Genomic DNA, 13,603 nt, shown 5'->3' with positions numbered 1-13,603 from the left:
GACCAGCTAGCTGGTAGGTGGTTGACCAGGTAGCTGCCTACGGAGTACCTCATTAGCTGGGGCAGGAGATGCATCTATTGGCCACAAACTGCGGTTTCTTCTCCACTTCTGCTTTTCCTCTCCCCACCAGCAAAGCCACTCAGATATGCTGGAAGTAATTTGGAGAGCTGACTGTATATTTAGGTGACTCTCTATATGGAATTTATTCAAGCAAACAATGCAGTGACATGCACAGGCACCAACGTGAGAGGCTAGAAACAGAATTTACTGGAAGGAAAAGCCCAAGCCTTTTACATTTTAAATATATGGGGGACTCAAAATACAATATTACACAGAACACCAAAAGGAAAAAGATATGCTTGCTTGTTATCTTCTGCAGTATTTTTTCACTGCTCTTAGAAGCTCATTCCTAGGTATACAAATCTTCTTGATATTCAGTCATTGCTCTAAAAGGGTATGTTATACCTCACGTGACCAACCCAGAAAGAAGAAACAATTGGCTTAGTCAAAAAGAGGTATTTAGAAAATGTGCTTTGGCCGTATAGCCACACTTCTCATGTTTTCAAGCTTTTCACTCTTGGCACTGCTCTTCCATGATAAATATGATAATTTCCATCTTAAAACAACCACTTGCTTGTGTAGGAAAAGGAAATGGAGCCTTCGAGCCTATTTCTATCTCCCTAACTCCATCCAAGAAAAGCCAGTCAATCAGCAGTTTTGTCTTCACTTGAAAAGTTAGTGTTGGAAAGGTCTGCATTTAAGGGGTGAAAGGAGTAGGATCGGCTTGAGTGGTAGAAAAGATGGTGCCCCGAGGACACAGGGTACAGCACCATCCTCCCCGCCCCCCACCCCCAAGCTTGGTGTGGGCCTAAGGAGGCCATTTGCCAGGCAGAATAAAACCAACGAAGTCCTGACTGTTTGTTTTGGGTTATAGGAACAAATATGGACGCTGTTTGGGTTTGAATGCCAGCTCTTCCACTTGTGCAACCTTAACCTACCTCTGCATCAGCTTTCTCAGCTGTAAAATAGGGTTGAAACAATATCTACAACACAGAGGTTTTATGAGGTCCAAGTAAATTAATACACGTAAAGAGCTTAGAAAAGTACCGGGCAAGTATCAGAGCTCAATAGATGTTTGCTGTTATCATCATCAATATCAAGATATAAGCTTCCCATGGAATTACAGTTACCATCCCATTTATAGTAAGAGGAGAGTTTATCCAACTCTGGTTAAATTACAGCCTCAAAAATTCTATTCTCTTTCAATTCCTTCTGCAGGTCCAGTTACAAATAGTGTTCTTTAAAAAATCCTTCTCAAAAGACAAACACTGCACTACATTACTTATATGTGGAATCTAAAATAGTTAATCTCACAGAAGCAGAGAATGGTAGTCACCACAGGGGAGGGAGGGAAAAGGGGAGATGTTGGTCAAAGGGTACAAAGTTAAAAAAAACTTCTCTCCACCTGTTAAATAATTTTCTTTCAAGTTACTACAACATTTTTGGGTTTTTTCCCCTGGATTTAGTTATGTTTCACTGAGACATGTTTATGACATCTAACAAAAATCAGAATTAAAAAAATAAGATATTATAGAAAAATGATATGGTATTCTCCTCTGGAAATAATTCTCTTTCAATTACTTATAACACAAAGTATTTATTTTAGAAAAGAAGGGCACAAGGATGGTTAACTATGTTCTTCCTCCTATTCTGTTAAAATCTGATTTTTTAGCACCTGCTATCTCAGCATTTTTCAAGTTGCATTTGCAACCTGTTAGAAGATTATGAAATAGATTACTTTTTAAAAAAGTGAAATAGAATAGAAACTATTAGTGTGAATCATATGCAGTAAGGGGAATTCTTGTTTTGTGAGACTTTTATTTCTGTTCCGTATACAGAAGTATGTATGAAGGTATGTATACTGGGGTTGTGATGTAATACATGTCTTACTGTGAATCCCAGTCACGAGTTTGATGAACACTATCGTAGGGGGTTGGCATGATGCCTTGGTTCTACTTAAATTGTCATTATCTTGAAGGGATTTTGCACAGAGGTCTTATTCACTGTAAACATATGTACAATTTTCAAAAGAATGGTAATGCAAAATAAACCCAAGTCCTCCTTCAGTACATCTCAGCATCCTGATGGTGGCAATGATTATTAATTGCATTTTTCCCCTTAGTCTTCTCAATGGCTCACACGTGAGCCATTTACCATGGCAGTGCAACTACTGCTTCACCATTACAACTTAAATTACAGGGGACCTCCTCTGTGCCAAGTACTGCCCTAGTTGATAGGGATGAATAAGATGCTGAAAGCAGTTCGCTGAGTGGTGTTCTTGAGAAGGACCTGTTTTCTATTCTCATTGAGAAGAAAGGTGTGGACCCATTTGGCCTTGCCCACCAAGGCCTGTTTCTTAGGGAGAAATCTAGAGCTAAAAAAAACTAACAATGTCTGGTTGCAATAAAAAAGCAAAAGTAAATGATTTCTACTTTATAATAAATAGCTGGAGTAGAAAAAACACACCAACTACTTTATAAAATCATTCATTTGGTAATAATTCATATAGTACTTTTTGCTAGCTCCAGGGTTGTCATTTGAAGACTACGTGTATTTTTACTGTTTGTTGAGTTTTCTCCTTATTTAGCCTGGTTTCTAATCCATAGTCCTAAGCCAATATGTATATTGCAAATAGCCCCTCCTTGTTTATCCCTGGCCTTCTGTAAACTGTAAGCTCCCTGCAGGCAGGGGCTCTACCGGATAACTCCTTTGCGCTGCTTTCTGTGATACCCAGAAGAGTAACAGCCTCCCACCAAGTACCCAATAACTTTTGTTAATGGATAAGGAAAACGTATGGAAGCTTTTACCTTGGAGGAACTGGTAGCCTGGGGCACAGCGAGTCTGCATTTGGATTCTGGGTGTAGTTGAAGGAATTCAAACTATAAACACACAGGAAGGACCCTGGAAGCAGAAGACACACAGACTGTACCACCTTCCTACATTGTGCTTATCTTTCTAGGGGAGCCAGTAAGGAAACCATAGTCATTTTACCAAACTGGGAAAAAAAAAACCAGAATAAATCATTCAGGTTTAGAAAACAGGTCTCTGGGTGACCTAAGACAAAAAGAATCAGCATCAAAACTGAGATCGAGTTAGGTCCTCTCTTTTTCTCTCTCCAAAATGCCAAATTCGAAACTGAAAGTTATATGATTGGTACTAAAACGATAGGAAGATGAGTTATTATATAGGCTTCATATTTTTAACCCAGCCTTGCAAACAGTTTTTAAAACTCTGGCACCCCATTTCACAGGCAGATGAAATTTGCAGTGGGTTGTCTCGAATTTCTTTTTACTTTCCTTTGCTTATTTAATGCTTAAAATATAAATCTGAAAAGCAGGCTCAGAGCAAGTTACACAAATGCTTTTGGAACAGCTTAACGGCTATCCCACTGGTCAGTGAAACTATCCATGGCCCGAACATCTTAATGAAAGAACATACCTGTCGGCAATTCAACCCAAAGCCTGTGGGTGCCTCTCTAGGACTGGATGTGCCAAGTGCACAGAGCTCTCTGACCTCCATCTGACCTTGCCTTTGGGCCCTAAATGTCTGCTGTCTCCTCCCGCTCTCTACCGCAGACCAGTCCCTGGCAGTGAGCAGAGAACAGCTAGGGTTTCAGATGAATTCCAGATAAACCTGAATGAAATTGAACAGCTCAGGAGAAAATGTTTATGGCCCTTTCTACACAAGGAGAGGCACCCACAGGAAGGACAATTTCCAGTTTTGCAGAGAAAGCCAGGGCAGGGCAAGTTATCTAGGTCTGCACAGGTTACCCTGCCGTGGTCCCCAGCCTCAGAAGGAAGAGTGACCCCATCCCTCGGTACCTACCACTAGTGTTTGCAAAGAGCTGGACCTCTTCCAGGGTATTAAGCTGCTCTTCAGGACAGCTGGACACACAGAGAATGGGGGAACTGAACCTCACATCCTTGACTTCCAGGTTGCAGGAATTCATAAAAAACACATGTCTAGGAGACAAATGAAACAGGAGAAGAATGTCGTAGAGCATTTCCTGTCATTGAGTTTGATTGTGGGACTTAAAAATATCCACACGCCATCAAATGTGGGAATAATTAAGGCAAACTTTCATCATCAAATACTTCCACATAATTTAACATGTATTATGCCTACCTGGGTTCATCTATGGAGTTGTGCAGCTTGGGAATCATATTCAAATGTTAACAAAACTTCCCTTTGCCAGATTCAGCATTTTCTGGGATGTTGATAACACTAGGGAGGAAGTCACTGAGGAAGGGAAAGGACTGATTAAACTGCCCCTGGTTTGCGAGGTGAGGCCAGTGCATGAACTACTCATGAAGTCCACAGAAAGCATATTTGTACCCAAGAGTGTTCAACTATACCTCAGAGAATAGCTGAACCCAGGGAAGTGAGAAGTGGAGAGGAGGAGGCCGAGGCTGTGAATTAAAGGCTTGCCCCTCCCCCTGCCTCCCAGTTAGAGACAGGAAACTCATGAGACCCTTCCTGCTGCAGCTGCCCAGCCACTGGGCACAAGAACAAAACTGGTTGTTGACATTAACAGGGTCACATGCTGGTTGGCAGTGGCAGCTCTCAGGCCCATGCCCTACACTTATCCGGGTTGCTGAGATCACAGGAATGTCAGACCAAGAGCCCTGTAGGCAGTCCTCCAGGGGAGGGACCGGAGAAGGGGTGCCAGAAGCTTCTTTTCCCTACAATTGGGGTTGGGAGAAAGGTGGGTGGTGTTACAGGAGATGGGGGAACAGATTTCGTAGGTGTATGATAAATACGTACTTTATTCTACTTATTAATTTTTAAAAATTGTAGTAAAATACACATAAAATTTTACCATCTTAAAGCTTTTATGTGTGCAGCGGCATTAAGAACATTCACATAGCTGTGCAGCAATCACTACCACCCAGAACTCTTTTCATCTTGCAAAACTGAAACTCTGTACCCATTTAATAATAATTCATCACTCCCAAACCCTGGCAACCACCATTCTACTTTCTGTCTCTATGAATGTGATTACTCTCGATATCTCATATAAGTGGAATCATAAAATATCTTTTTGTGACTGGCTTATTTCACTTAGCATAATATCCTCAAGATTCATCTATGTTGTAACGTGTCATAATTGCTTTCCTTTATAAGGCTGAACAATATCCCAGTATATATATATACACATTTTGTTTATTTATTCATCTGCTGATGGACACTTGGTTGCTTCTACCTTTTGGCTATTGAGAATAATAAAATATGTATTTTTCATTTCAAAGAGGATGACTATTTCCCAGCATTGCATTATGAATACAATGTCTAAACAGGAGCACAGGTGCATCTGGGGAGCCCCTTCCTCTCCTGTCTTCTTTGTGAGTGACACCCACAAGTGCAGGGGGAAATGCCCCTCAGGCAGTCCATGTTCAGCAGTGCAAAGCCCCCTCCTCAAGAGCAAATTCAGGGGTAGAGGAGGCCTGGTCGGAGATTTGTGTTTGGTGATTCCAAACTTATACTCAGGACCTATCTAGACCTTTAAGATTTCTTTCCTAGGAGCTGCTTTTGATTATCAAGTCTTGAAATTATCACAAAGCTGTATCCATCTTAGAAAATCATGGCCAGGGATTTCTCTCCCCTCAGGGGATTCCTGTCTCTTCTCTCCCCTTTTTGTTTCTGTGTTGGAGTCGGTGGGAGAAAAGTGAGACACCAAAGCTGAGAGTGCCATAGCTGAGAGTGTAGGCTGGGGAGGGAGTGGGACACAGGTCCGCAGCATTCCCAGGTGGGATTCAGGTATTTCCACATAGAAACAATACTGTGGATGGTGTATAATTAGTAACATGATTCTGATACATTATGGATAATAATAGTGACAACTAACATTTATTAAGCCTTAGCTCATGCAGTGTCTCAGTGGATCCTTAAAACAATCTTGTGAGGTGGGTCTAATAACCACTTTAAAAAGATGAAAACTCAGCTCAGAGAGGTTAAGTACTCTGCCCAATTTCAATTCAGGACTGGCTGATTCTAAAACCTGTGTCCTTACTACCACACACATGCCTCCCTCTCATGAGTTGGGCGGACAGAGTTTTGAGTGGGAAAAGAGTTTCCAGGCTCAAACGACTAATTTATACAAAGTTTTGAAATCTAGCCCCTCTGCAGGTTGGGGACTTACTTGAAAACTTACTTTTTTAGGGTCATGTCCTGCCCCGAAAGAGGGGCCCCTTCTACTGGGGAGTTCTTCTTGCCACACACGTTGCCAAAGCTGTCGTAGCCGAAGAGGAGTCTTCCTGTGGCCCCAGCCGTCACTGAGTAGCCCATGATGAACACCTGGCAAAACCCAAGTAGCCGCCATGAGAGCCTGGCCAAGGGCTGGAAACCGGTCCCCCACATCCTTGGATGTTGGTATAAAATGGAACCGGGTGGAAACGAATCTCCCCAGCATCACTGCCCTTTCCTCCTTCATCAGTAATACCAGCAAATCAGAGCAGGTAGCGCGCTCCTCCTCTAGTACGCGCTTTAACAGGTTAGGGAGGGAGGACATTCTAAAACACTGAAGCAGATTCCTCTCTATTTTCTCACCAGTTTGTGCTTCTCACCTTCTTCTCCAAGAGTCTGTCATTTTTTTCTTCTTGGCCTAAGTTCACCAGTATAATTCAATTTTTTTCCACTTGAGGTTCCTGTTTTATCTAAGGTCATAAGCAAGGCTATGCTGTCTTCCCTGAGGTTCTAGCCATCCGTCCAACCCTTACTTCCTTCCACCTCCCTCTCCTCCTACTCCCTTCCCCCAACTCTTCTTTTTGTCTTGTATTTAGGGGATTCTAACCCTCTGTCCATAACAAGTGAGAAAATGGTGTTTTGGAGTAAGTCCTTAAAAATACACAAGATAAAGAATCTCAGGAATTCTGCTGGACAAGAACATCATGCAGTCTCTAGTCACTTTTGAATGTGGAATGATGAATGTGGAATATTTAAAATATTCAGCTCAAACGACTGTTCCCTTAATATGCATTGACGGGCCCTCTACTCGGATTGAGTCTGTATCTTCCCATAACATAAGCTTAGTGTTGTAAGTTTCTCAATCTACAATGCATAGAATACCATTTAATACTTGGAATATATAGCACTGGTACCATATGTTCCAAAGGTACATTGTCCCATAGTCAAATATGTTTCAGATACTCTACATTCATTACTAATTTAGGAATCAAAATAACAGTCTTAAAGTGCCCAGTGTGTGCTAGAGACTCTGTTGCTGAGGGACATAGAAACAAACACAACCGAACCCCTGCCCCCCGAGGAACTCGGCTTAGAAGACAGGCAGGGCTCAGGGCTTATAAACAGCTGACCTCCTGGGGAAGGAGGCTCTCTGCCCCTCCTACTCCGCCAGCACCTCCTTCCTCAGTCTTGAGGTCAAACTCCAGGACGAGTGGGTCACCCTTGCCGGTGGACAGACCCCTTACCCTTTACTCTGAGACTGTGGCTCTGGGTGTGACCATGGGCCCATGTGGCTGACGTGATAGGCTGACCCAGCCCCCGGGTGCTCCCCTCCTGCCCTTCCTTCTGGAGTGTGGTCAGATCCTGATTGGTTTTGGACTTAGAGGGAGGAAAGGAGTCCTGGGCTTCTGCCCGGCTCACCAGAGATCTAATAATGAAGTGATATTTCCCATTTATCAGCATTCTTTATGTTAACGTCCCCCTTGGGAAGCTTGTGGGGAGGAGTGGAAGGTTTTTTTGGGGGGGGGTTTCTGGGGGGAACAGATTTGGGTAATCCTGAGTCCCTGTCATACTACTACTACTTTAAACCATCAAAATTTTTTTCCAATTTCAAACACACAATTGCAATTCCAAACAGTAGGCGTTTATAGCAGTTATGGTGGGGTTATCAAGGAGGTCACCGTCAACTGTACTGCGGGAGATCTGGAAAAAGGAGTCTTGAAAGATGAGTAAGAAAAGGCAAGGTGGGAGAGGACACTGGAGAGGTAGTAGAGGCAGAGATGGTCCAGGATTTGAGCCGTTCTGTTCTGTGTCTTACGCACATATAAAGAAAGGCTGGCACTCTTTCTGTTTATAATAGACTGTCCCTGCTCATAATTCTGGCCCCTCACCCCAAACCTCCTTTGTCTAGCCCTGACTCAGGGCAGCACCATCAATAATCCCATCCCACATGTGCCTTGTCACTGGTCAGGATGTCACAGGAAAGACCAGAAAGCCGAACAGCAGAGAGGCAGAAAAAACACTCCTTACTATCTCAGCTGTGATTAAAAAAATGTTGCAAAGATACTAAAAGCTAGTCACCTAAGGAAGAACTATCATTATTCAAATTTAATATAGTAAAGAGAATGTGGGCATTTCAGATTTATTTTGCAAAGGACATATAAATTTAAAGCAGTTTCTAGCTCTGTACCACCTCTCAGATGGTTCTTAATTCTTCAGGCTGTGATGGGCCATCTACAAATCCTTTCCCCAGAAAGCCGTTGGTTGAAGGTTTGGTAGTGCTGCACTAGGTCTGAATTGTAGAGGGGCTAGGGAAGATCATTAACAGCCCAAGTTCAAAGCTGCCAGGTACTGGCAGAACAGCTGCTCCCTGCATTTATACAATAGCAGATCCAGAGAGAAATACCAGCATCTGTGGGCAAGTTTAGGCGGAGGTGTTGTAGGTACAGTTTCTCGCAGCTCCTAGAGAAGAGCTCCAAGGGTCATAATAGAGGCAACACAGGACATTCAATTATGCCTTTAAGGCCCAACCTTCCATTGTGCCTGTTACCCATCTGCCTGTGAGAAACCAGTCGGTAAGTCAACAACTGAATAAATGCCTTTCTTACTTGGAAAGAAGAACAAATATATTTTAGGGTTTATTCAAATTTGTTTTCTTTCAACAGAGGTAATTATGTGATAGCTATTGTCGAGCTTTATAGATTGATCATTTACCATGCAGCAAATAGCATGGCTCAGTCTGGAATGGATGATTTCATGAACATAATCTTTGAAGAAGTTGAGTGAGCTTTTTTCTGCTGTTACCTACAACTCTAACGTAAGTACAAAGGCTACAAGATTCAGCTTCCAAGAGACCCTCCCAGGACAAAAATGGCACAGCATGATGAGGTCTACCATCAATCAGACACACCTGGAAACCAGAGTAGGAAGGGGGAATCCCACTACCTATCAAACTAGAGGGTTTATAGCAAAGGCTTGTTTACCTATTAGCTGCTAAACACAACATACGGAGAGGGCGTTACACTCAGCTAAAGTAAGAAGAATTTATTGATATTTCTAGGCTTACACTGGATTTCCCTTTGTTGGAGGAACATTTTATCAATATTTGGGGGGCTGAGATGAGATGGTAAAAGAACTTCCCCTCAGTGAGCTGGGATAATAAGAGAACACACACTGGCCTATTAAATAACAATCCCACTGCAAACGGTGGTTCTCAGAGTCTCGCATTAGAACGTGACTCACGGCAATAAGCCAGGCTCTCCAATTTACCGAGCCTAGGAGGTTGAGACACCTGACAGGAATTAACGAGAACAGCTGTTTACCCTGCAGTACTGGCAGATAGATCGCTCCCTGAAGCACAAACTTCAACCTCGTACCACCCGGAGCCTTCTCCCCAGGAAAGGCCCTGGGGACGCGATTTACATTTGGGGCACAGCTATCTCGGGACACACACACATACTCTGGTCTCTTCCCTGCCAGGCGCTCACACTTACCAAACCAGCCCAAAAGAGAAAGAACAGGAACAACCAGGCCTTATCTGTGCATTTCCTATAAATCTGAGGTCGCCACTGTCTTTGCCTGGGGGTTCTCTCCGTGGAAACCTTCCAGAAAAAGAAAGAAGAGTATTGAGGAAAAGAGGATAATCATATAAGTCCCAACCTGGAAAATGAGTCGAAACTTACTTGAAGACTGCTCAGAATAACCCATTCCTTTTTTGTTTGTTTGTTTTAAAAACGTGGCCGCCTGAAGCTCTCATGGAGCCTTTGAAACACCTGTCCTGTGCAGAGCGGATGTTAAGGTCCCAGTCGCCGAGTCCTTACCTGGAGGTGCCCCTAGAGGCGGCCCCAAGTTGGTGCTGGGCGGCCAGCCTCTCCCGCGCCTCTGCCCCAGGAGTGGGGTTCGAGGTCCTCCCCGCCAGGTGCCCCCAGGACGCGGCGGCGCCGGGAGCGGGGGGGGGGGGCGGGGAGCGGTGGGTATTGATCTGAGGGAGTCCGGGGAGGCGGAAGCGTCCGGGCGGGCCGGTGCTTGGAGGGGCCCGAGCCTTCCCCCGCGGTCCCTCCCCCGGGGCCAGGCGCAGGCCTTACCAGGTGCTCGGCGCGGAGGCACTGCATCCTGCGCTCCGCCCCAGGGGCCGCGCACTGGGAGCCCACGCAGAGCCCGCGGCGGGCCGGCCCGGGGCCCGGCAGTCAAGCGGGGGGAAGGGGCGCAGCGCCGCCCTGCGGCCGCCTTCGAGCGCCACGGACTTCGCCCCGGGCGCTGCCCCGAGGGGCCCCCGGCCGCCGCGAGCACCCGGGCCGCCCGCCTCACCCTCCGCGCGGTGCGGCGCCCGGGAAGCCCGTGTCGCCCGCTGAAGCGCGACGTCCGCGCTGGCCCCGCCACGACCCTGGGCGCGTCCTCTCTGGGGCCTAGTGAGCGGGCGGCCACCGCAGTGAGCAGGAAGCCGAGAAAGTCTCAACAAACCCTTCCAGAGGGCGGGCCAGGGTGGGGTGCTGAATTAATCTACATAGCTAACAGGTGAGTGCCCTTACCCTGCCCCTGATTCTGTTTTAACTGCTTTAAGGCATTATTAAACGATCAAAAAGGCAGAAACTACCGTTATCCCCAGTCTACAGATTAGGGAAACTGAGGCACGCACAGCAGCCATGTGACTTGCTCGGGGACACACAGCGAGAAAACTGTAGAGCTAGGAGTTGAACCCCGCCACGACACTCGAGGAGTTGTCGAGGTGTTTCTCTTTCTATCAGGATGGCGGCCAGGGGCTGCTGGCTCTCTCCCATAACGCGTGACCTGGAGAAACTAAAGCAGCTGGAGGAACCACGGGTTCCAGGAAGTAAAACGAGAATAAAAAGCCTGGGGAGTCTGAGGGCTGCCGTAATCTGTGAACATGTGGGCAGTGGGTGGCGGGAGGAGAGGCCAAAAAGTTAGGTGGGATGAAGGAATTTCAGGTTCTGTTCTCACCTCTCTGTCCCAGTAATGGGACAATCATTGTCGGGCTGTTCACAATTGAAATGATAGCCACTGCAGAAGCCACTGGTGGAGGAGTCCTTTGGGTAATAGCTGACCAGCGCAAAAGTGCTATCGGGGTGAGACATTAAAACAACTGAAAATGGACCCTCTACCCCCTTTCACTCTCTACTCCTCCCCATCCACACCCCCAGGGCTGCTAGGTTGCTGTTTCTTTTCAGCACTGCTTCTCCCTGAGGGGAGAAACCTGGCTGAGGAATGATCTGGTGTCGTGTCAGAGAGTGGGATGGACAGACGGTGGTTCTCTGGTGCCTGAGACTTCAGTTCTGGGCTCATCACCGCCCTCCCACCCCTAACTCACTGGGCCTTCTGGATGCATATTTATCAGAGTAGCTGAAACTCCAAGCAAACATGAATTCACAGGCCAAATAACTAGACCTGTGAGGAGTACAACTACTATAAAACAACCACAACTGAACAATGCATACCATCTGAAACTGAATTATTAGAACTAATGGACCAAGATTTTTAAATAAGCATGACAAATCTATTCAAGAAGGTGAGGAATGACAATAGCAATATGAATCAGGGAAAAAAATCACAAAACTAAAATGAATAGAAACATTAAACATGAAAAATATGATAATTGGAATGAATATTCATTGATGCTATTTATTAATAACATGGGATAAATAGTAGAATAGATGCAGCTGAAGAGGAATCAGTGCTTGGAAAGAGTAGTTTCAGCAGCTCTCCAGAAGCAACAGGAAAAGGTTAAAACAAATAAGGCAGCCTATTTTACAATTTTCTAATTAATATCAAGAATAGAACTAGAACAGAAAGGGAATGATATAAAAATGGAGAGGAGGAAATACTTGAAGACACTGTGGAGATGAATTTCAAGGTTGAAAGAAAGACATAAACCTCAGATTGAAAGGGCAAGTCTCAAGCCAAATATCTTTGTTTTAGGAATTTCTTAAAAATCCATTCATTGGAGCAATAGACTGACTACCCAACTAATTCTCATCAGAATTACAGCTTCTCCTCAACCATAGATCAGTCAACTGGGTGATTTCATGACTGTGCCCTTCAAGGCTCACTTCAAACCTGCCCCTTGCTGTGCCCACCAATCCTCAACTGTTGAATGGCAAACTTACCCAATCTAATCAGCCTCCTTGCATTGAAAGACCCATCTTATACCAGACCCTAAAAATCTTATAAATATCCTGTTCTTGAAATACATCAAATATATTTATGTTCATGAATTTACAGTAATACGAAATAAAAATAAAGCTGCATTGACTGCCCTTAGAAGGTTCTAGGGGACAAACTTATTATTTCAAAAACTGGTAAATAAAGGGAAAGAATCAAGCACATATTCTGTCTCTTCTACCTGAACCATACATCAGGGTAATCACATAACTGATAAAGGAGACTTCTCTTTATAGAAGCATTCTGGCTTCTAAGTGCAGAAGGAATGATAGAATTTAGGACCTCACAGTTTTCCAAACATCACAAAACAATGTTTGGAAGGCTGACAATCAGACATCAGCCTCCTCTCAGTGAAGAACACACTGTCACCTGTGAAAGAATTGTGCCAGAAAAGTTCACATGAATCTATCAATTTATAAGAAATATAGGGAATAGAGGAAACAAGTCAAATGACACCACAGGGATGCCATCAGCAAAACCAAGAATGGGACCATCTTCAGACACACGACCTACGGTTTTAACATCAACAACAAAAACAACAGTAGCAGGAGCAGCAAAAAGATTATAAGAAAAAAAACAGGGAGGGGAAACCTGTAAATTAAAAGAGACTTGGGGGATATTTTAACTAATGACGATGTATGGCCATTGTTTAGATCCAGATTAAACCAACTGGAAAAATAAAAGGAAAGAAGACCATTCAGAGGACCATCTAGGAAATGTGAATCCCGATTGGATATTTGATAACTTTAAGTAACTTCTATTAAGGAATTTGGGGATCTGATGATGTCATTGGGGTCAGGTTTAAAAAGGAAAGTCCTTATCTCTTAGATGTACATACTGAAACTTTTACAAGATGATACAATATCTGGGATTTGCTTTTAAAAATCCAGGGCAAAGGGCCATGGGTGGAGGTGTGGGGGAAACAAGATGGACCATCAACTGATACTTGCTGAAGTTGGGGGCACTATACATGGGGGTCCATTAAATTATTTTTTCTACTTTTATATGTTACACACACACACACACAGAAAACAACAATGCGTGCCACCTCCTAGTCTCCACATAGGAAGCTTCTAACACTGTAGGCATGTACCTGTTATTGAACATACTTGCCTTCTCTCCTTTTTAACTCCCTACTCCCTCAACCTGAGCCCATCCATTCCTCAGGAGCAACACTCCCTGCTGG

General features: G+C 44.4%; 1 protein-coding gene across 6 annotated transcripts in view; it reads right to left on the bottom strand.

Moving 5' to 3' along the window:
* Nucleotides 1-10,431, bottom strand: part of SLC44A3 (solute carrier family 44 member 3) — a 92,061-nt gene extending 81,630 nt beyond the window's left edge. For 4 of the 6 annotated variants that reach the window (XM_036832798.1, XM_036832789.1, XM_036832820.1 and 1 more), the window contains exons 1-5: nt 10,326-10,431; nt 9,735-9,842; nt 6,212-6,354; nt 3,886-4,022; nt 2,868-2,961 (exon numbers count right to left, since the gene is read on the bottom strand). In XM_036832798.1, coding sequence (XP_036688693.1) covers nt 2,868-2,961; nt 3,886-4,022; nt 6,212-6,354; nt 9,735-9,842; nt 10,326-10,352 — 509 coding nt within the window. In that variant the 5' untranslated portion in view covers nt 10,353-10,431. The other 2 variants (XM_036832839.1, XM_036832830.1) reach the window with 2 other exon arrangements.
* Between the last annotated feature and the right edge of the window lie 3,172 nt (nt 10,432-13,603).

The sequence above is a fragment of the Balaenoptera musculus genome, chromosome 1 (assembly GCF_009873245.2).
Source record: "Balaenoptera musculus isolate JJ_BM4_2016_0621 chromosome 1, mBalMus1.pri.v3, whole genome shotgun sequence".
NCBI lineage: Eukaryota > Metazoa > Chordata > Mammalia > Artiodactyla > Balaenopteridae > Balaenoptera > Balaenoptera musculus.
The sequence above is the reverse complement of the archived record's forward strand: the minus strand, read 5'-3'. Positions and strand labels throughout refer to the sequence as shown.